The following is a 24,235-nucleotide window of genomic DNA, read 5'->3' on the forward strand; positions in this document are numbered from 1 at the left end:
TCCCCTATGTGCATCCCCTTTCAGGCAAAGTACAAAAATGTTTTCTTGTGAAGCTCTCCATCCCTGCTATTGAGAGATGGACCCATCTTGGTGGAACAGTTCACTATTGCTCAAAGTAATGGCCCATGCCTGATGAACCTGAGGCCGGCGTACCCGCAGAAATTACGTAGCGCCTTATTTAATTTTCTCCAAGATATTGCCACTGCATTAGAGTCCGCCCCCTGCCAGTGTTGTCTAGGTATTATTTCTGAGACCATCACCTCTGTCTCCAGCACCCTGCAATTCGTCTAACTGAGGTGCACATCTCCCCCAATAGTGACTTCCGCCCCAATTGTGCTAAGTCATTGCTCCCTAGCTGTATTAACAGGAACACTGGGGGGTGGCCCTGACACCTAAAACATCCGCCAACTTGTTGTGTAGGTCCCTCCACTTCATACCTGGGGTGCCCCACCATGAAGTGATTGTTCCTTGAAGAAATGTGGACACTACCGATATGTGATGGTAAAGTGAATGGTTCCTATGTACAAGACTATAAAATCAATACAAATGTTATATTAAAAAAAAGAAAATGGAGGCCGTCGTGCATGTCCTCCAGCCATCGGCTTGCCCTTGTTATAAAAGAGTGCACCACGATCCAAGCTCATTTGTAGGATGAGGGGTCTGGGAAAAGAAAAACAAGAGGGAGGAGGTTGTTAGATTAAATCTTTCTGGATGTATATTTTGTAAGTACCGGATTTCCAACCCCCACTACTTTTGATTGCTTTCTCATCTAGCCCCCCCATCCAAGCTAAAGTTGTTGGCCCAATCTTGAATGATTGTGACCTGAATTCTGAAGGATCCCAGCCCACTGCCCGGATTGCTTTTTTAAGAACGGTTTGCAATTGAAACCTGCTGAGGGCCTTTCCATTTTTATGCTTAAAATAGCTGCCCCTCTGGTTGTGGGCGTATGCGGAGGAAGGCTCTGGTGGTGCAACCCGGGCAGTATCCTTTTGTCATCAATACAATATAGGTTTATGATTCTCCCTCTTCCGAACTGATCAGTTTTGGACCTATTTAGTTGGATGGCCATGCATTCCTTGCCTATATTGATATCTGCTAGTGCCAGCCCCTCTTCCGAGAGGGTGTTTTTTGCCACAATCTCGCTGACCCTAAATAACCTAAGGTAGTTCAAAGTGAAAGCCACTTTGAATAATATTGTTTTGTCTTTGTTGCTGCATACCCTGTGTAAAATGTCTATCAAACATCTTAATTTATTAAAATTCAATGGGCGCCTAGTGTCCTTCTTGACTCCTAGTTTGGCCCAACTTTTTAACCATACCTTGTCAGCACGCTGTGTGTAGGATCAATCCCCCACCCCCCTGCTAGCCTGCAATAGTAAGAGATCGCAACTAGGTGGGAGTAGCACATGCTTTTGTCTTCTTTTCCTTGAAAGCCCATTCCAGAAATTCGTTAACGTGCTTCTCTTGAATGTCTTTTATATTATCAATCTGAATTATTGCTTCAAAATCCATAAGGCATTTGTTGTAGAGCTTTGCAGTTTTCTGCGCCAATGCATTTCTTGCCAATTCTTGTAGGCTCACCTGTCCCATTAGCCTGGGGTGTTCTGAGGCCTGCAGCACCCGTGCCTTGGGTGCGGTCATGTGCAGGGTTTTTCCTCAGAGCACCATTCCTCCTGTCATGGAGGGGCCTGGCTTGCTTATTTCCAATATTTCCCATGCTTCTTGTGGCACCGCTGCCCTCAGCACATCTGCTTGGGGCTTTAAAGCTCTGAAGGTTTCAATCTGAAATCGAGACAATGCGTCAGTAGAATTATTATTCTGGCCAGCAATATGCCGGGCTCCTATCACAATATTGCATTTTAAAGTCTGACTGGTAATTGCCCTTAGCACTGTCAGCACCAGTTGGCAAGGCGTGGAACCTTTGTTTAAGATCTGAACCACCACCATGTTGTCAGACCAGGCAGTTAATTCAGCATTGCTCAGAGTGGGTCCCCATGTGTAGAGTGCCATCCATGTGGGAAAGATTTCCAACGGCGTGATTTTTTTGTCCAACCTCTGTCATGCTAGAGGCCTGGCCATTGCCGGAGCACAATTTGTTCTCCCAAATCACGCCAAAACCTTTTTATCACTGAAGCATCTGTAAATAGGACCCTTCTGCTGCTGTCCTTCATTGGCATGCACCAAATGATTTTTCCATTAAAGTTTTCCAGGAAATTCTCCCAGACTTCTAGATCCTTCCTTACACTAGCTACTGGCCTTATGTGGTGGTGTTTTCTGGATGCCCCTTTCATTTTTATCTCCAGACCCTTCCTTGTGGCATCACTTTTGTTGTGAAATTAAGTTTCCCTGCTAGAGATTGGAGTTCTTTTAGTGTTGCCTTGTCCCTGCTTGCTAGTTTCAATATTTCTTCTAGTAGGCCTGTCACTTTTAGCTGAGGCAACCTACAGAGCCCCTTAGTGGTATCCCCAACTCTGCCATGATTCCTTTGAATTTCCTCAGGGCTGTGGATCACCAGTGTGACGCCTGCGGGCCTGTACGCAGGAAATCGTCTAGGTAGTGTACAACTTGCACCCCCAGTAGTTCCCTCTGGAGTGCCCATTGCAAGAAGGAACAAACTTGTTCAAAATATGCGCATGAAATTGCACAACTCATGGGGAGACACTTATCAAAGTAAAATGTGCCATCAAATTGGAAGCAAAGCCACGGAAAAGCACTTTCATGGACTGGTAAGAGCCTGAAGGCCGATTGGATGTCGGCCTTTGTCATCAATGCCTTCCTACCTGTCAATTTTACCAGATCCCAGGCTTCCTGGAAGCTGCTGTAAGCTACTGCAGACTCAGTGGCAGAGTTACCGTCATTAACTGTGTAGCCCTGAGGGTAGGATGAGTGGCGTATTGGCCTGTACTCCCCTGCTTCTTTTTTGGGGACCAAACCCAGGTGACAGCATGTGAAATCTTCAAAAGGGATTACCTTGAAAGGGCCCTCCAACCTCCGTAGTCCAATCGCTTTCTGAATTATTGTCCTGACTATCTCCGGAAAGGCGCAAGTGGATTTTAAATTATTGTGGATGTGCTGGGTGCCCTTCCCCTTGAATGGTATTCAGAAAACTTTTCTGAAACCATTTCCAATAAAACTGCCTGCACTGGTATCTGGGATATGCTGAAGTAATTGTGCCAACTTCTCCAGTTTGACAGGGGATACCCACAACTCAAATCTAGTGGGTGTTTTTTCCATCTGGGTTCTTGGATCCTGTGCGGGTGGGTGGGCTCTTTGTGCATTTCCCGCTGCCATGTTCCCCCCCACATGTGCTGCACTGGTGCTTAAACTTACAGTATTTACCCCAACTACAGAAAACATTCTCGGAATTCCAAAAGTAGGCTGTGTTATTGCTCCTGTAAGACCTCTGGGTATGTTACACTCGGTATGTAATTCTGGTGCCCATTAACCTGCCCCCTTGGGGTGGATTTCCGAAAGGACTGCTTTTGCCTGTAGTGTGATGTGGTGCTGCCCTGAGCTCTGTGGGTACTGCGTCTTCTCCCCCACCATCTTTCTGGCCTTGGTGTTCGTGTCCCTGTTTGTTGTCATGAGTGTTACCAGAAGCAGTCTCCTTTAATACGTGGAACATGTATAGCTTAGCGTCCTCCTCTTCCCAACCTAAGTCTGTGTATTTCTGCATTTCCTTTCTAAATTCCCTGTCATAATTTAACCATGCATCCCCCCTCCAAATGTGTTATATATCTGGAGGATCCTATGGTGGTATGCTAGTAGGGCTGTTCCCTCTTCTGAGAATTTCTCAAGGATGATGGACAATATGTGAAAAGCCCCTACCCAATTCTGGAGGTTTTTTTTAATTGTAACTTTCTTGGTTCTCTCTTTTTCTTCTGCTTTCTTGTCTCTTCTTATTATGTCATACCTAATTTCCTCTTACTCTAATAGCGAGAATATTTCAATAAACTGTTTTCTGCAGATCTATTTTAATTTTATGCTCGATGTGCCATGCTATGGTTTTACTGATCTTTCTAGCAACATTTTTTCCAGCTGCCCTCCTCCCAAACTTTGATGTGGAAGGCCCTGGGGCCTCTTTACCCCCTTCTGGCCATGCCCATGCCGTTAGGTGGTCTCTTTCCCACTCTTCTGACACAAGCTGATGCTTGTGTCAGACTCCGAGCTGTACCCTTCAGTACTGAAGCTGCTCGAGTCCCTCCTATTCTTTTTCCTCCTGTGTCCCCTGTTTTAATGCATTTTTAACAAGTGTTCTAAAATTGCTCCCAATTCTGTTTGGATAGTACCTGTTTTGGCCTTTCTTTTCCCTCCTGGCTGTACCTATGGTGTTGCTGGCATGTTGATCACATCCTGGCGTTTTTTCTTCCGGGTCTGGTGCTCGTGCTCCTCCTGTTCATGCTCTTCCTCGCCGTCTTCCTCAGTCCTGATGGCTGCTTCACCTGCCTCGCCGGCCGCCGCCATTTGAGACAGCTTCGTCCTCATAGTGTCCATCCCTTGAGCTGACTCTGCTTCCTCTGCCCATTCAAGTAAAAGCCTCTCTTTAAGGCTGAGGTTGGTCGCCATTGTTCCCACAAAGCTCCAAGCGGGCGTACAAGCTGCTCCACTCGGCCTGTTGTGAAAGCTCACTTCAATTGACACCTCTTTGCTCCAAACTGCAAAAAAGTCCAGCGCTTGTTAGCTGAGCAAAATTCAGCAGTTATGGCCTTTTTTAAACCTCCTAGTAAGAGATCGTTTCAGGGCCGTGGTCCTGCAGGACACCGTTACAGGACTGTGTGGTGGTGAAGATGTGGATGGGCCCGGTCGGAAAAAGCGCTGCATTAGCAGCAGGGGAGTTGCTAGGTCTGGAAAAGACCCGGGGCTAAACTGTTGTCGGTACTGTTGGTACTGGGGGCTGGCTAGTCTTTTGGCTGTAGCTCCTGAGATTTTATCCGGGGCTACAACCAAAAGATCAGGGGCTATAGCCCCCTTAGCCCACCCCTAGCAACGCCCCTGATTAGCAGATAGGGCGCACACTGATGTTGCCACCGGTGACGCAGGGCCTCGCTGGTACCTTATTTTGGTTAGTGCTGCCGCTCCCGCCTGTATTTCCAACGCTCGCCGTGCACGCCCTGTTGCCACTCTTTACTTGCTTCAGAGATGCTGCAGGGGCTGGGGCAGGCTCAGCGCTTCCTTGAGCAAAAAATGCTTACTCCTACGTTGCAATTCCTTGCTGGCCTCGTCCCCCAATCCCCAACACTGTTGAGCCTACTGCCACGTAAATATCCACTTGATGTTCCTGAGCGACGATTGTTACTATGGTTGCTGCTCCTGCGGCATTGGCCCCTGCTTTGCCACTGCACTGCCTAGTAACCGTTCTACTGCCACCGACAGCTGGATGCGGTTCAGGCACCTTCCTGGCTCGCAGTAGCCCGGCATGGCGTTAATGCTCACAGCATGCAACAGCTCAGCAGCTGCACCAGCCCACACAGAGGGCGCTAGAGGTGCAGCTCACATAATGGGCCGCCCTCTGACCACCCCAAATGTGGGCTCGCCTCCTCGAGGTGGGTGGAGTGCAGGTGCCCTCGGGAGTCCGGCCAGAAAGGGCCGGCCCCTCGAGGGGCATAAATAGCCTGGGCTGAGAGAGCAAGGTCTCTTTTCTAGCTCAGGCAGCAGCAACTACCCTCCCACCCAAGCTGTAAGGAAGACAAGGGCAAGAATGGAAAGGAGAGGGTTCTTGCCAGGAGGACAAGTCAGAGTAGAGAGAGTGTAAATTTGGTACTTGTTTTGATGAAGGGTAAATAATTTACTTGTTTTGAAGCATTACTTTCTTGTAGTAACCCATTTCGTTCTCATAACAAAAATGTCTAACTATTCTGTCTCAGGCAGAGTTACGAGGGCGGTCGCAGAGAAGGAGGCACGCTGCGGTCTGGTCCGTGAGCTACAACCACTGACTGCTTCAGGCAGGATGGGGTGACATGGGCACTGATACCACTAGGGACGGTTGGGACTCCTCAACAATCAATGCAATGGCCTTGGGTTGGCTCCACTGTCCAAATGGGAGTGGCTGAACTGGCAGTCGGATAGCAGGGCGAGCCGTTCTCGCAAGAACGGAATTGGTGTGAGAAGGCTCACGGGTTTTGGACATGGGACTCTGTAAAACGGGATTGGCGGAGCCACCCGGGAAAGGACCATGTGTTGGGCCAGGCATGCATAAGACCTGAGCATGGCTGGGGCAGCCCGATAGGATGACTCTACTAATGCGACCAATATGTTCCAATAAAGTGTATTGTGTTTCCAACTTTCAGAAAGTCTCTGGCTCTTATCATTGGGGGTAAGCAGGGTATGGGGATGTATGTATGTTATTGTTATTATGCCCCGCTATGTGACTTCTTTCCAATGGAAATGCTGTGTCACCGTAGGGATGGCTCGAATGCAAACGAATGATGGATGACTCGCAGGGCGGTTTCTTTTGTGCAATTCCTGTGTGGCTTGTGCCACCACTGCGCCAAGGAGTACATGTCAGGGAGCTCCCCATTCCTCCTCCTCTAATGGGCCAAATATGGCCTAAGGGCATCTGCGCACCTCATTGTCTTGTTTGGCACCACCTGGCCCCCACAATGCCCGAGGTGGCCGTCCTTCGGTCTTTCGCTGCCAGGACGCAGGGTCCATTTTGCAGGTCTTTGTCACCTGCGCCCCAACCCCTTTTTTCCAGCGAGGGCACCCGTGAGTCTGGTGACTCCATTGTATGCCAGGGCCGTCTCCCTGCACACATTGGTAGGAAGGGGAGAAGGGCCGTTTTGGTTTTCTGCCGACCCTCCTCTCCCCTTTTGTTGTGGGGGGAGGAGGCAACTTCCTGACTATATGGCCCCCTCTAGGCTTATGTGCCAGGGCTTTCCACCTCCAGGACACAGGATAAGTAGTGACTGGCCCGCCAAGGAAGGGTGATCTTCAAGGAAAGGCTTTTCAGACAAAAATGGGAGAACCTGGAGCTTATGTTCTCTGCACATAATCAAAGGGGTATCAACTCCCCTAAAGGGTGAAAGCTCCTTCTCTTCCCTGCTACCAGCCCATCCTTCTTTTGGTAATGCCATTAAAAAGGGCACCGTTCCCAGGCCAGAGCGGAACTCTTTGTTGGCGGGTTCTGTCATGCTTTCCTAGCCTTGGTGCACTAAGCATGTAAAGAAGAAAGGCGGCGCAGAGGAAGGTGCTGCCCTGGTACCTCAGGGGCCCCGTAGAAGGATAGGTTTTGAGGCTCCCCTGACGGAGTCTAGCTCCCTTGGTCTGTCCAGGGATGCTATGGTGAGCCTCCCCGAGAGTGCCACCTAGTGCTAGGTGACTGGCGGTAGGTATAAGAGAGGCCACGGATGCCCGGTTGTTGCCCTCTCTTGGCCCTAGACGAGACTCCTGGACACGTGGAGGGTACCAGGACAGACGCGACCCCATCTTGTTAAGCACATTGGATTTTGGGGATGCAGCCCCGGCCGACATTTTGGGGTTGGCTTAGAGTTAGGGGAAGCCCTTCTTGGGGGCCTGGGGCGCCTCCTTGCCTCGACCAGTTAAAGTCCTGCTCCGGAGGGGGCGGAGGGTGTGGGGTGGTGCAGGCTTCAGGGACAGCCAGTGTGGCAAAGGATTGTGGAGGCTAGAGTGTGTAAGCATCCGTAGCGCTGGTGCTGGGCCGCGGTACAGCGACTGACCGCGCATAAACAGAATCCACACAGACAAACACGACAAGGAGAAATGCCACAGGACATTATGGCTTCGGCACATGGGCTGGCATTCACATGCAACACATACATAGAGGAGGCCCGCTAAAGAAAAGCATTTTTGAATCATAAAAAATTAAAGGGTCATCCAAGGATCCAAACACCACTTTAATTCAGCAAATTGGGACGCATGCAATATGCAGCCCACTGAGCCCATGAAACAATCGCAATCCTCTAATCATCCCACAGGGACAGGTGCTACTAAAACCCCGCAGATTGCCGAAACCCATGTGGGAAAGGGAGGATTTCCCCCGCCTATACGAATTTCCCGGTGCCACCTGCTCCAAGTAGGGCATGCGGGGACCGGGGTGCAAGGGGTGAAAGTCTTCCATTGTCCGAGGGTTGTTCTGGCCGTAAGCGCCCCTCCCCCTGTGACCAAATCGTGTACCCTCTTTCATGAGAGGCAATGCGCTTGCGGGAGGAGGTTGTAAAATGCGAGTAGTAGCGTCTTTATCCCGGGTTTTACAAATAAAGTTCAACCTTTTCTGCCGAAGCCCCCGCAAAACACCCCCATAGCCGGAGGAAGCGGCGAAGTGTGTCAAAAGGCGCGGGAGGGATAGTCCATAAGGCACCGCTGCTCCTACGTCATAAGTTGCCAAGCACCGCAGGTCACTTGAGCGCGAGGAGCGGCATGCCTTCGCCCACTGGGCCGTTTTGTGTGGAACTTCTCACAGACAGACAGACACCTCCAGGCGCTATAACGGGCCAGCGACATGGAAGATTACAGAAAGGCCGTCTATAGTGTTCCAGAAACATGTAAATGTGTTATTTTGATTTCCGTGCATTTTCTAAAGTATGACATTGTGCATTTGTTCTAGGTTGATGGCGTGTTTTTGCAGAGGCCCGAGGCCGAGCCTATGCCGCCTGTTGGTGTAACAGAAACCCCCCATTTCTTCTTAGGAGTTTCCACACATGATGCCAGTAGTGGGAAGGCACTGGGGCTTTCTATCCCCAAATGCAGTCTCCGCCTATGTTTTTTTTTCAGGGAGACTTCTCATAGTATCGGAGAGATGCCTGGTGACAAATTCCCGTCATTTTTGTTGATTATATTAACCTGAAATATCGACAGAAAAGAACCTTACGCGAGGGGAACAACGCGACACCCCCATGAAAAAAACGCTGTTTTCTATTTACACATTTAAATAAACAGAACAGCCTCCCCGCGGTGCCGCCTAAGTGCGGGAGGCCGGTGCAGTATAGGTCATGAAAAGGTTGGGGCGCAGTGTAAAACCCCCCATTCTGCAAGAGTGGCTCGTAGGGAGCGCACAAAGGGCTCAGTGATTTAATGAGGGGGACCGAAACAAAAGTCCCTGCTTGTTGGTGTCTGGCTGGAGCCCTCTCTGGCAGTGCACACGTTGAGCCTCGCCGTGAGGGTGCCCGCTGAATGGGCCACAATGGCCGCCTGTTCTGTTTATTTACCCTGCACTACAAGCCCCGTTAACCTCTTGCAAGCAGCTTGGCTAAGCCCGTTAACCAACAGGCGCGCAGGGTGACCTGCGCGAGGTTCCCAGTGTCATGCAAATCGGGGGGACGGGGGCTCTTCCGGCATTGTGCTCGCCCCCTTTACTCCCCAATCACCCCCATTCTTACACGTTTATGGCCGCCCTCACACACCCCCTTCCCAGCTGTAATGTACATGTTTATGGGAGGAAGTGGGCAGAAATGTAAGCCTGCCCTAATAGCATGACCCAAGAGGTGAGGGGGTTGTCGGCAGAGGTTATGTTGCCTAGCATCCCTTTTATAATGTCATTGAAAAGCAAGAACATAACACATGGCCAATAAATACAAAGTAATAAATAACCTAAACTAAATAACCTAAACATCAAATAAAATAAATAACCTAAACATCAAATAAAATAAATAACCTAAACATCAAATAACACCAAAAAAGAAAATCGAAAGCCGGCACATTGGTGAAGTTTTAATTTTATTTCAGGTGATGTTGCTATTTTACCAATAGCATTTCCCTTTTTCGGCGCGACATAAAAAGTGCAGTGTTCAAAAGCAAGATATACCACAATTGGATCCAACAGACTCAATTTGTCTGTTGGATTTTCAAGCAGAATGCAAGGCAGCAAATGAGAAAACAGACACGGCGACGCCTTTCCTTCGCCAGGGCATGTCGGCGTGGTTCTAGTCTGTAGTAATATGCGCAGAGAGCGACAGCGCAAGCTATGCCAGGGTACAGGGCATTTGATTCCATTTTGTGTATTCACGTGGGCTGACGCGCTGGGCGAATCGTCGTTTTGCAGCAAGCTGCTGCGCCCAGCGGCCTCCAGGCGCGCCCCGTTTAGCAGGTCATCTCCTCTGGATGGCCGTGGCAAGCGTGACCAGGTTCTGGGCTTGCCTCAGCAACGGCATGTCGACCATACTCCCCCGGAACGTGAAGGCTCCCTGCAGAAAGACGAGACAAAACACAGACAACTTTCAGCAAAGTCACCGGGCGGGAAGGAGCTGCTCTCCGCGGAGCGTGCCGGCTATTTCTGCCCCCGCAAGAACGACTCGCGGGGCTACGCAAACGAAAAGCTGTATGGTAGCTTTCCCTTCCACTCTTGCGTGCAATAACCAGGGGAGGGCTCACGTGAAGGCCAGCAATTCAAACATGTTCACTGCTTACCAGAAGCGAGCACGCATTATTGCACATATTAAATACCACCATGTACCAGGTAATACAATAATCGTTTAGATACATTTTCGTTACACACATGCCGTTAATGATGAACACCTTTTCTATAAGCTACACATACACCTGAGTAGCAACTATGTGTGTGCTCACGCAGCGCTTTCGCAGCTTTCTTCTAGCTTCATGGCGCAATGCTCCCCCAATTGACCCTGAGTCTAGCGTGTATGTTGCAGTGGTCAGTGTCGCAAACGAGAGGACCATCGTTTTGCGCACAATTGCAGCGACGCCGCGCACGGCCACTGCAGCAGTCTCCCGACGGATGACAATGTGAGCGCTCGTGTCCAGCTCTCAAGCAGGCCGCATCACAAGTCCCAGGGTCCTCAACTGCAGGTTCAGGCGTTTGCAAGCCCCCATCAATGGAAACACGGAATCGAAAACCCCGCCGTGTATAAGATGCACTGAAAAACCGCCCCGCGGATTTCCCACCGCAATGCGTGCACCGTGCAGGCAAAGGCAAGGAACACTGCAGGAGCTGGACAGCAAGGGGCCCGGGAGGAAAGTGGGCACTGTCAATAAGCATAATTGGGCTATACGTGTAAACTTTTTCCTATTAATACATTGCAGCATGTAATAACTTCACTTTTCATCGAGCACTGCCATTGATTAACGAACTGTTTATGGTAACATGTTTATTTTGCGCGCTGCTGGAGTTCAACACAGGGCAGAAAAAACTATCAGCATACTATAGTGTTGATTTTTCATCTCATCCCATCCTGCATTCATTACATGAACGAACGTTAGAGTAAGCATGAGAAGCACGTTTTAGATGGGAGGGTGGTGCAGCCATTAATTATAAGCAATATGGCACCTCTTACCTTAAAGAGATCCTGCAGGTCACCATACAGTTCCATGATGTCCGTGACCTTATTAGGGATCTGCAAAAAGGTAGGAGCCCCTTACCTAAGAACGAAAATACCCAAATCAATTGTTCTATCGGTTGCTTCCGACTCAGGATAGTCTACAACCTAGTTTTTGCCCACTGCACCATTCACAGAGGATAAATGCTCATTTACATATCAGTCTTGTCCCACCCACAAGGGCAGCCCAGCACCAAAATGCCATGCAAGTCTCCTCTGAACAAGAGTACCATCAGCAACCCCAGGCACATGTTTCAGCCTTGCTGGGCCTCCACAGTGAGGTGAAGCTAAGCCTAAAACACAGTGAGCAAGCAATCCACATCTGGATTTCCCAGGTAACTTAAAACTTGGGGTTTCGCCCTAAGTAACCCATGGTAATCCAGACGTGGACCCCTTGCTCACTGTACTTTAGAGATGCTCAGTTTCACCTCACTGTGGAGGCCCAACAAGGCCGAAACACATGTCTTGGGTTCCTGATGGTACTCTTGTTCAGAGGAGATTTGCCTAGCATTTCGCTGCTGGGCTGCCCTTGTCAGTGGGACAAAGACTGATATGTAAATGGTTATTTCTCTTCTGTGAAGGGTGCAGTGAGCTAAAACGTGGTTGTAGACACTCCCGAGTTGAAGACATTCCATGGAACTGGTTATTTGAACCATGTTCGTTTTCAGCAGAGGGCTCCCAGATCCTTGCTTAATTTGAAAAACTTGGTGTTTCACCCTAAGTAACCCAGGGTAATCCATTTGTGGAATGTTTGCTCACTGTTGTGAGGTTTAATGATAGCCCCAGCATGACAAAAGGAAAGGCCAGGTTAGACCTTACTGTAAAATACACTGGTCTAATGGGAAAAGACACAATGGAATGTGGGGTTTAATCACAACCCATACAAATATAACTCGAATGCCCACTGGAAAAATGACCTGCCGGCCATCAAAAACGTTCACACTGGAAATGGGCCTATTAATGCAGACTGTGGTATTCTGCAAGTAAGAGTTGTGATAAAATGGAAAGGATATGTGAATGGACAAGCATTTAAAATCCAAAGGGCTATCTTTCATTACAAAGGAAAAGGTCGAACTGAAAGGCAGAATTTAATTCACATCTGCATGAGAAAAATCAAAGGCCCCTTCTATGTGAAAAGCAGGGGTTTGAAACTCTGAAACTAAAATGGCTGGGCACGTGCATTTTAGAGTGCTAAATTAAGACATGAGAAAAATGTTCACCTGCTAAAATAAGGATATTAGGGGAAAGACTGGATGTGTGGGGGCAAGATACAATGTATTCAAATATATAATATGCTTCACATGCAAAATACCAGCAAAAATTGAAAAGGCTACTTTGTTTCCATGGGTGACATGTAAATCACATTTAGGACAGAGACAGACCCTGTTTCTTGTTGTTGGGCAGATTTTCAAACCCTGCCTGGCTCCTTTATCTGGAAGGGAAATCTCTGAAGTTAATGGCCAATACTTAGAAACATAGGTTTTGGAGTCAAAATTGGGGTCGACTTCAGGTAACAGAACAAAGTTCCAGATGTCAGCATGGCCTCATCGCATTACAGGGCAGTGGTGTACTGTCTGCTGCATGATACAGATCTCTTCAGCCCATCAATTTACAAAGAACAAAGAGGCTAATTGCTTTTACACTGGGCTTATACAAACATTCAGCCCAAGAGGCTCTGGCCACATGCTTGCAAAGAAATGAAACTTACATGGACAAATTAGAGTTATGATTTGCATACATGCTGAGTTTAAATGGACTGTCATAACTAGTGATTTTCTGAGCAACAGTAAGTCGCACTGCGTCCATTCATATGTCATTTGAAAGCTAGCAACGAGTAGGTTATTCTGACATACAATATGATAGGTTATTTATAATATGCTTAATACCCAGAGGTTTCTAAGCGCGGACACAGGATCGAACCTGTGCTGCTCCGTGTCGTCTTACTTACAAGGCGAGCACGTTGCCCCTGAGCTATCCACCCGAGAAGATGTAAATTTGATGCACATGCGATTTTTGGAAATAATGTTATCACCTGAATTCTGTTTCTGGCTGCCCCGGAAATGTCCTGAATTCAAGAATTAGCAAACTGATGGGGCATATGATTAGGTATTTAGAGAGAAAATGTCATGTTCATAACTATTATACTTTTTGTGAAAAGGGCAAATATCGCCTGCCTTGGCAATAAGGTGCCAAAATGAAAATAAGCTTCACTGATCTGTCATGGGAGGAAAATAATATATATATATATATATATATATATATATATATTTCATGGCATTTATTGGTACATTACACACGTTTGCCATGTAGATATATTTTTTGGCTAGATTTAGGCATAGAAACAAAATCTGAATCTTTAAGGGGAGTTGCAATATTTCTGTTTTAGACCCCTGAACCAATCCTTAGAGAGGGGCTGGACTTGGGGTTTGGAGAAAAATGTAAATGTCCAATCCTGGTTGCGAGATCATAAGTTAGCACCGCCTAATGTTCAATTCCCTTGGAAGGGGTTTAGAGAGAAAAAAGTTCTTGCCCTATGGAAGAGGGGTCAGCTGCCAAAAATCACCAAAGGATATCTGCTGAAATTTCATCTAGGTGGAAATATTGCAAGAGGGCTGGAGATTTCTATTGCTGGGGAGACTAGACAACAGAGACTGTGATTCTTCCCTAGAGCTATAGAGGGAGAATTTCTGTGGATTCTCATTGACTGAAGTGCTGGCCAGAATCCTCTTGTTCCCTAAAAATGAAGCCATGCTCAGTCTCCATGAGTGCCAAGCCCAGAGATTTCTAAAAGTAAGTAGATTGTCCAATAAAATGTCAGCGTGTGGATCTATTTAATTAACCCATTCCCTTTTATTAGTGGGTTCCCTTCCATTAGTGGATGGGGGAAAATTGTATAGACCCTTAGCATAACTGACTGTATTTTAATTTAATTAACTCCCAAATTGATTGACGTAGGGGAAGCTTGGAATAATTCAAAACTTTCACTCTCTCCTAGCGGGAAGATACAAAATAGTCATTGAAAGTATTTGGGGTGCCTTGATTTTCCTGTTCACCCCTGACTTCTTTATTTATCGTTTGATTGATTGTTAGGTGCTTATACAATAAGAATATACTGTTTCAAAGTGCCCGCAGGGAGGGCGGGTGGGAAATACGTTAACACAATATTAAGAGCAGATGGGAATGAGGGAGAGGGACAAACCTACTATGCCTTGTGAGTATTCAGAACGTGCAAGTGTACAAAGGAATTGGGAAGAGGGGGTAAGTGCTGGGGAGTCCCAGCTCGAGGGTGAGCCATGGATGAAGTGCTAGGAATGTTGAGTGCTACACGGTTTGGGCCGTGGGAAGTGTAAGTGCAAGTCTCCAGAGCGGAGGGTGTGCGAATGCAAGTGCTGTGGAAAGACAGGAGCTGGGAAGAATTGGTGTGGGAGGTGAAGGCCCTGGAGATGCATAAGGGCCAAGGGCACCAATTCAGCAACTGTGGGATTAACATAGGAGAGAGGGAGGGAAGGAGGAGGAAAAGAGGAGAGTCTTAAGGAGCTTGCAGAATTTGAGAAGATCCTGGTCAATGCGCAGGAATGGGCGAGGCTATTCCAAAGGAGGGAGCCCGCAGAGGAAAGTGAGCGACCCCCTGCCCTCTGTTTACTAAAAAGCTTCAAACACAAAGAGTTGGTGCCAGAGGAGCAACATGCTCTAGAGGGAGAGTATTTTGTGAGATAAAGTTGAAGATAGTGTGGTCCCTGGGCCCAGACAGCCTTTTAAATGATTCAGAGGGATTTGAATTTAATCTGTGCAGCAATCGGGTGCCAGTGAAGACTTTTTAGTGCAGGAGAGATGCAGTCCCTGGGCTTAAGGCCAAGGATAAGTCTTGCTGCCCTATTCTGGATAAGCTGAAGGGGTCGCAGAGTCGAAGAAGGCAGATTCAGGATGAGGCTGTTACAGTAGTCAAGTCTAGAGAGAACCAGGGCTTGAGTCACATTGAGCCTCTGAGGGAAAGTGAGAAAAGGTAGAATTCCTTTGAGAAGGAAGAGCTGATAGTTGGACATCCTGGCAATGTCCTGAGTGTGAAGGAGGAAGGAGAAAGAGGAGTCAACAATGACTCCAAGCTTTCTGACTTCAGTTGAAGGTGCAGGGGGAGTGCCCAAGGGGGAAGGCCAGAGTGAGGGGAAGGAGGAGGGAGCAGGGGTCCCAATGGGAAGGATCTCAGTTTTACAGGCGTTGAGGCAGAGATCATTGGAGGCGCACCAGGACTGGATGGCAGATAGGCAGTCAGAGATGATGGGTGCAAGAGGATCAGCAGGGAGTCTGAAAAAGAGCTGTGTGTCATCTGCGTAACACTGGAAGTTGGAGGAGAAGGTGGAGATGAGGCGTGCAAGGAGAGCAATGTAGATGTTAAAGAGCCAGGAGGAAAGTATAGAGCCACGGGGGACACCACAGGAGGAGACGGAAGTGGGAGAGGAGAAGGGGCCCAGGATGACTTGGGAAGAGCAGTTGGTGAGGATAGAGGACAGCAAATCCAGTGTCCGTTCCGAGGTACCAAGTGTATTGTGGGGCCTTTGTATGAGGATGGAATGGTTAACTGTGTGAAATGCACAGGAGACACTGAGAAGCATGAGGACAGCTGGGGAGTCCAGAGATGCAAGCAGTTCTTCATGGGTGTTCAGAAGAGCAGTTTCAGTTCCTCTGGATGCTCAGAATACAGGTTGATGGTCGTGGAGGCCACCAACAAGAGTTAAGTTGAGGCAAGGCCAGCTTCTCAAGTAGCTTCCCAGGAAGTGGGTGATGGAGATAGAGCGACAGCTGGCAGGGCAGGTAAGGTCAGAGAAGGTTTTTTTCAGGAGTTGGTGCACAAGCAAGTGCTTAAGGTGCGAGGGGAAGCATCCAGTGATAAAAGAGCGATTGCCAAAATCAGCAAGAACAGGGGTAAGAGAGCCAATGTTATCCTTTATGGTCCTGGATGAGCAAGGGGAGACCTGTTTAGAAGAGAACTTTGTGTGTCAGAACTGATATAATATTGTTTCGTCCTCATTGTATATGTTGGCCTATGCCCAGTCGCTTTGCGAGGAAATCCGTATTGCAAGGTCGTGACCTTAAGTGAATCAAGCCTCCATTTTAGGTTAAAGCCGCCATTTTAGTTTCTCGTGCAAAGTCACCCTGTGGCCTAAAATGGCCGACCTGTGTTCTCTTGTTCTTGCTTTAACCTCTGAGACCTCTATAGGAGAGTTAATGTCCAACCTGCCTGCAGGCTACATGTTAGGGTCATGTAGACCTTGTCCTTTGTTGACCTCGGGATCAGGGGATTACTTGAATCGGCGATGTTAACCTACAAGTATACAACACAATAACACTATCTAAACACGATATGTGAAACATCTGTTTGACCTGTATTAAAGCAATGTGTAAAGAGTGTAAAGTTAAACGTAAAGAGAATAATAGTGTTTGTTAGTGAATGTATCAAAAGTAAACCGCATGCACGAGATATGTAAATTAGGAACAAACCTGGTGCGACCCTAGCCCAGTACATGATTAACTTGTAAGAGGCTGGACATCGTTATAACGAAACTGTATAAATACGCTGATGTCCAGCTAGCAAATCCTGTTCACTCCGCATATTGAACCCTGCTCGTGGTCTCTGTGATGTATTGACGGCCAAATAGCTATTTGTGTACTTTTTTTTGTGAACTGTACAGAATTGCAATAAAGATTCTCGGAATCTTTACAAGCCCGTGTCGGTGTATTTCTCTTTGCATGGTGTAAAAGCCTTAATATTGTATTTTCTGATTCCACAGATGGCGCCCGAATAGGGACCCTCAAAATCGACTTCGTCTCGTTGAAGGTTGGCTCGGCTATCGGACCGGGATCGGACGATGTCAACAGAAACGGCCACTCTGGACGAGAAGTGAATTCCTCGACAGAACTGCACGATCCGATCCCTGAACGGTGAGCTGTAGCCCGAGACGATGTCTTGACGAGGGTCCATATATCGAGGTGGGTAAATTTGCCGAAATCACCAGACACATGGGTCCTTAGAATTGTCCATAGTAACCCGATCGGGCCTCCCAGTCCTTTTGTCAGGAGAATCGTGACCCGATTCTTAATTTAACCCTGACAATTTGAATTTGGCACATTGTAATCGCGAGCACAATTACTTGACCAGGTAACACCAGAATTCTGATATGCCTGGGAAATTGTCTGCCTGCTTTAGGGCATTATTCCGCAGCGAGGAGGGGTCACCGGCATGTACTATGTACTTTAAGAAAGGCTTTGGTAGTATAGCATTTAATGACATTTGGCACAGACAGACCAGACATAACTCTAATCTTCGGTGGCCAACCAATGGCAGCTTTGAAATCCCTCGTATAGTATATCTAGAGTCTGTATTGGTAAAGAAAAAGGCTAGGCCTGCAGCATTTGACGCATTGCACAGTTGGAAAACAGAAGCTTTGCAGCAACAAAAGAATAGAGAGAAACATATGCGTCAACATATGACAAGTGTCGAAAAGGTACGGTTATGTGATCAAAATAAACAATTGGAGTCAGTTAGGAACACGGACAGAGCGTTTCAATTAGGCATTTAAAAAATGTACACTTCAAAAGATTTTCATACGTCAGATGAATTGATTAATAAACTTTTGCATGAACGGAGGCCGATGCCTCCGTGCCACCCCCGTAAGTCCCTCCTCCTGGCTCTTTGCCCCTTCCCGTTGTTATTCCTCCTCCTATAGTTCCTCCGGTCCTCCCTGTTGTTCTTCCTGTTGTTCTTCCAGCCGTCGCAATTCATTTGAGTATAATGTGGAATAGATTAAACAATGTAGATCTCCCACAAGGGTTACGGGATTTAAACGCCTTAGCGTTGTCTAGAGATACTGCGAAAAAGTATCTGAGCATGTCGAGAAGATTTTTTTGTATAGGAAGGAGTTGGAAGAGTTACAGAATGAGGAAACAGATGGTGATAGTTTAGGTATTATGTTCTTACAGAAACGTTTTTCTCCTCGCCGTGAATTAAAAGGTGAGGAAGCGCGAATTTGTACAAAGGATGCGATAAGATGGATTTAGGATATGTCGATAACTCCAGATGAAGTATATGACACATATGGTCAGTATACGTTAGAAATGCAAAAGAAAGTGATACAGGTTATGGTAGAATACCTGCAGAATGAGTGTGTAAAAAGAAAGATTTGTTGTCCCGCAGAATTATAAGAGCCTTTTCGATTGATACTTCTTCGACTGCCTTGGCGCTTGATTTGGCTCTGTTGCTTAGTTAGCGTTCGGAGCTACCTACTTCTCAGTTGCCTATGAGAGAGGTCCCTCTGACATTTGTCCCAAAAGTTGAGATTGCGGCCGATGGTGCACAAGGAATACTCGCGGTGGAAATTCCTACACATTACGTATCGCAGTTTGTTCACGTCCCGTTTTCAAGACAGGAAGTGAACACCATAAAGCAAACTATTCCCGATATAAGAAAGAATCCGACCGGGTTCTATAAAGAAATAGAGTCAGTCTTACAATCATCGGTATTCACCTTAAGTGATATTGATTTATTATTTCCCATGCTCCTGCCAGTTGATTTGTGGAAACAGATTAGGACTGTAGATGATGTACTTGGGTTAGGAGATACATAGGATAATATGGTTAGGCTCAACAGAGAAAGACCAGCTGGCGAGCGACCGCCTCAAGAGATATTAACTTTGCCTGATAGGATTATTGTAAAATTAAAAACTATAGTTCCTGAAAAAAGAATCATTTGGGACAAGCTTACAGCCTGTGTCCAAGGAAAGTCTGAGGGTGCTACCGATTTCTTCAGTCGGTTTGAGCAGGTATTTTCAGATTTCAGTGGACAAGACTTAGGCACAGAGTCAGGGAAAAGTCTGTTTGTCGACAAATTTGTACGTGGATTGCTGCCTGACATCCAGTTACAGATTATGGGCCTCATCACGAGTTGGGCTGTAGCCCTTAAACGCAGTGGTAACGGTATTACAGCCGCAATTAAGGGCTGGCCCTATCACGAATTGGGCGCTAAATGGGCTGTTTTACCTCCAGCCTTTCTCTGGAGGTGAAAATCCCCTGTTTTCGGCTGTATTACCGCCGGCTGTATTAGCCCGCATAATTAGCGCTGAAAATACCCCATTGAATCCAATGGACCCAATGGGGAATGGGGATTTACCGTTAACACCCAACTCGTGATCCGGCGGTAATACAGACGGAGCGGACGGTGCTAGGGATATTACAGTCGGCGGTATTACAGCCGGGAATACAGCCCAACTTGTGATGAGGCCCTATGTCTTCCGAAAGCGTTTGGCAGGCAAAGTCTCAATCAGAAGTATTGCACATGGTTCAGTACGATGAAAATCGTGTGAATAATGAAAAGGAAAAACTTGAGAAAAAAAAGGCTGACCTGAAAACAAAAGTCCTATTACAACAGATTGTTAGAAACCCTAGAGGGGGTAATCAATTTAGAGGTCAGTACGGTCCACAGGGAAGTACGCCCCTGGCTCCGGTAACCATTAACCAGTGTGCCTATTGTCGACAGGAAGGCCACTGGCGCGCACAATGTCCGACCTTGCAGCAAAGGTCATTTGGGAACATGGGTAGACGATCCAGAGGTCGCCCAGGTGCAGGGGGCTCTGGCAGAGGTCAGTTTGCACCAGAATCACAGCAACCTCCTTCACAGGATAAGCAAGTTTCGAATGTGGATAATAGAAACATTTTTGATCACCCTTCTGCCGCGTACCTTTCTGAAGAGCTTCCTTTTGACGATATTCTGTTTCGCTAGGATTGCCCAAAGCAGGATTTGGAACCAACGCCTATTCCCGTTCATCAGAAAGGCCCCTACGTTGAGATGGCGGTGGGAAATAGGAAGCATCTATTTCTAGTAGATACGGGAGCACAGAAATGTTCCATTGACCATTCACGGGTTCCAAATATTCCCCTGTCAGGGCAGTCCAACATTTCCGTAGGGTTTTCAGGCACACCCGTAGCTTGTCCGGTCTCTTTGCCGGTATCGATAACACTGGGTCCCTTCACGGAGCAGTGTCCATTTCTACTTACCACAAACTGTGGGGAGAATTTGCTGGGGTTAAATTTGTTGAAGGAATTGCATGCAGGAATACATCGTTCTCCGGACGGAGTTCGGTTAACAATTTCACCTCAGCAATCACTCGCCTCTCAGTTTTTGACTCGACCTTTACCGCCAGAATTCAGTAATATTCCAGAATGCTTATGGGCAATTGATGATAATGATGTGGGCATTTTTCAAATTGAACCTGTTAGAATTATTCTGAAACATGGAGTTAAATTGCCTCGCATCCCACAATATAAGATCTCAGTTGAAGTCGAACAGGCTTTGAAATGTATAGTCTCTGATTTTGTACATAGTGGAGTAATTGAGGAAATTTCGGGTAGTTTGTGTAACAGCCCGATTTTGCCGGTATATAAAAAAGGTGATAATGCGATTCCCTTTCGGTTTATAATTGATTTACATGCTATTAACAAAATTGTGGCTCCTCAATTCCCTATTGTACCTGATGTTACAACGATACTAACCATGATTCCGGCCACTCACTTTAGCGTTGTTGACCTTAAAAACGTGTTTTTCAGTATTCCCATACACAAGGATAGTAGGTATTTGTTCGCGTTTACCCTAGGTGGACGCTCGTTCACATTCACTCGTGCACCACAAGGGTACATCGAGAGTCCAAGTATTTATAGTAGGGCATTAAAAGAGCAGCTCAATACTCTCGAGTTGCCTACTACTTGCACGTTACTCCAGTATGCAGAGGATCTCCTCTTGGCTGCTGATTCTGAGAGTGCCTGTAAAGAAGGCACCATGTTGTTGCTTTGTCATCTAGCAAAACATGGCCACAAAGCTTCACTCAGAAAATTCCAATATTGTTGTCAGGAGGTCGCCTATTTAGGCTATCTCCTGTCAAAGGAGGGAAGACGGTTGACACCTAAACAAATAAAAGCTATTTCTGGCATGTCTGTCCCAAATACGCAGAAGGAAGTTAGAGCCCTGATAGGTATAGCTTCTTACTTTAGATTGTGGATCCCTAACTTTTCGGTAACGATTAAACCAATGCTGGCTTTGACAAAGAAGGGCATTTCTTTGCCATTGCCATGGACTTTGGAACACCAGACAGCATTTGACTTGCTCAAAACCGCGCTGTGTTCGGCGCGGGTTTTAGGAACTCCAAATTATGAAAAGGCCTTTGTGTTGTATGTGCATGAACGTGATGGATGTGCTTTGGCTGTGTTAACGCAGGAACATGGAGGGGAGAATAGGCCGTGCGGCTATTTCTCATCCGCCCTTGATCCTGTTGCATGCGCTTTGCCGAGATGTTTGAGAGCTGTCGCTGCTGCGTCTGTAAAACAGAGTAAGGGAATGGTCCTGGGTCATGCGTTAACCCCAATGGTACCTCACTCTGTAGATATTTTATTGAATAGAACTCAAACGCAACACCTCACTTCCGCACGATTGACAAGATATGAATTGATCTTGTTTGCTCCCCACATTCAAATTCAGAGGAGTTGTGTATTAAATCCGGCTGAACTTTTACCTGTCCCGCAAGATACTGTTGATGGTGACGAAATGTCACACGATTGCCTTTATGTGACAGAACAAGAGACTAAAGGTAGAATCGATTTGAAAGACACACCTTTGAATAGCCCACAAGGAGAGCTATTTTGTGATGGCTCTTGTTTTAAACTTCCGAATGGTACATCCACGGCTGCTAATGCCGTCACTACTTTAAGCACGATTGTGTAAACCAGAATTATGCATAATTCCGTGCAGGCCGCAGAAATTATAGCGTTAACTCGAGCTTGTGAAATTTCTGAAGGGCTTACAGTAAATATATATACCAACAGTCAGTATGCTTTTGGGGTGGTTCACAACTTCGGTAGATTTTGGAAAGAACAAGGTTTCTTGACCTCAAATGGCACGAAAATACAGCATGGCACTTTAATAGTGCAATTACTTTCAGCGCTCGCACTCCCTGTTCAGTTAGCTCTTATAAAATATGCATCACATCAAAAGGTTACAGATGATATAGGAAAAGGGAATGCTTTCGCTGATCAGATAGCTAATCAAACTGCCACTGATTTTAATTCAGTAAGAGAAACTGTAAATATTTGCACTTTTGGTGAAAGTATCGATTCTGTAAAAGACATTCAAGCAGATGCTACTATAGAGGAAACCAAGAAATGGGCCGAGGGTGCAGGAAGATTGGATGATGATGGGTGTTGTGTGGACAATGTTGAAGGAAAATGGTTATTCCCTGACACCTACGTTACAATGATGGTTATTATGGCTCATGGTCCAACACATGTCTGCGCGCGTAAATTGACTAAAATGTTACACAGTGTATGGGCCAATGATAACATTTTCAAAATTGTGGCGCGCTTTGTCCAAGGGTGCATGGTCTGCTTGGAGCACAATGTAGGAAAAGGTACCTCGACTCCTAGAGGAAGTTTCGCTCCACCTTCTGTTCCGTTTGAGGTTATCCACTTTGATTTTATTGAAATGGAACGTTGCACCAATCTTAAATATGTGTTGGTTGTCATTTGCGCTTTTAGTAAGTGGGTTGAGGCCTTCCCTGTTAGAGATGCAACGGCCATAACCACAGCAAAAACTCTGTTCAAAGAGTGTTTTCCTAGGTTCGGGCTACCGAGAGTTATCTGGTCAGATAATGGGCCACACTTTATCGCTGCTGTAATCCTATAAATATGCAAAGGTTTACAGATTGATAAACGGTTCCATTCGGCCAGAATTGCCCAAAGTGCCAGATTAGTGGAAAGGCATAACGGCATTATAAAGAACAAGCTCGCTAAGACGTGTGCTGGCACCAAGTTAAAATGGCCGGACGCCTTATCGATCGTGTTGCTGTCGATGAGAACAACCCCTCAAACTAAGACTGGGCTCTCTCCCTTTGAGGTGGTAATGGGGAGGCCTGTTAATATTTGGGGCATGCCAAAAAGTCGCTTGTTGCGGGATATAGAGAATATGCTTCTTTCAGATTACTGTAACCAGTTGACTAAAAATCTGTTTTCAATTTATCACCAGGTGCGAGAGGCATTACCTGTATGTTACGAGGGTCCTGGTCACAGTCTACAACTGGGGGACTGGATCCTCACGAAAGTTTTTGAGAGGTCGTCTTGCCTTGCACCTCGGTGGAGGGGTCCCTACCAGGTCCTGCTAGCCACTCAGACAGCTGTGCGGGTAGCGGGGCGTAAGAACTGGATCCACGCGACGCACACCAAACGGATCCCGCAGCCAGTGCCATATGATACAGAAGACACAGAATCTCTTTCCACTGCTGTAACCAACGTGCCTGAAACTGCAACAACCGACAAGAGAGTATCGGAGACCATTCCAGAATTCGCAAGGCCAGACAAAACGGCCATCTTGTCTCCGCACTCTCCAACAGTGGTACTTCCGGATCAATCATTTTCTGATCCCATTTCCGTTCACTCGCCACCTACAGTGGGAAGTGACGACATTTTGTTATCCGATCCTTCGGCACCAGAAATTGTGAAATATAATTTACGTCCAAGGAAATAGAAGTACAGCACGGTTTGACTGTGCGATTGAGGCAATCATTTGAGGGCTTGCCTTTTGGCCCGACTGTACGAAAGGATTCTGTTGGCTAAGGGTTGTGGGAAAGACATTAAGAAGACGCGCGACTGGAGTCGCCAGCAAACAAACAATTGCTGTTTTTTCGATTGAAGACTACGATGCCTGCACCTACCACTCATACCGAACCTTTAGATAAATATGTGACTAGCAGAGACAATGATCAAGCATGTAATGGGACCCTGAAAGTGTATTGTTGCCTTTTTGTAATAATAACTGGGTTTTTAGTAACTATTGGTTTTGGGTTATGGTATCTGGAGGAAGCATATCCGCTAGAGGACTTTTTACCTGTTGAAAATGTATCTGTTTTTGCTACTCCTTCC

At 46.8% G+C, this 24,235-nt stretch overlaps 1 protein-coding gene across 3 annotated transcripts in view; it reads right to left on the reverse strand.

Moving 5' to 3' along the window:
• Window positions 1-9,654: 9,654 nt before the first annotated feature.
• CLYBL (citramalyl-CoA lyase) overlaps window positions 9,655-24,235 on the reverse strand; it is a 2,832,351-nt gene continuing 2,817,770 nt past the window's right edge. For all 3 annotated transcript variants that reach the window (XM_069637009.1, XM_069637010.1, XM_069637008.1), the window contains one exon: window positions 9,655-10,138. In XM_069637009.1, the coding sequence (XP_069493110.1) occupies window positions 10,043-10,138 (96 nt within the window). In that variant the 3' untranslated portion in view covers window positions 9,655-10,042. The remainder of the gene's footprint in view (window positions 10,139-24,235) is intronic.

The sequence above is a fragment of the Ambystoma mexicanum genome, chromosome 7p (genome assembly GCF_040938575.1).
Source record: "Ambystoma mexicanum isolate Mex_15411 chromosome 7p, UKY_AmexF1_1, whole genome shotgun sequence".
NCBI classification, from domain to species: domain Eukaryota; kingdom Metazoa; phylum Chordata; class Amphibia; order Caudata; family Ambystomatidae; genus Ambystoma; species Ambystoma mexicanum.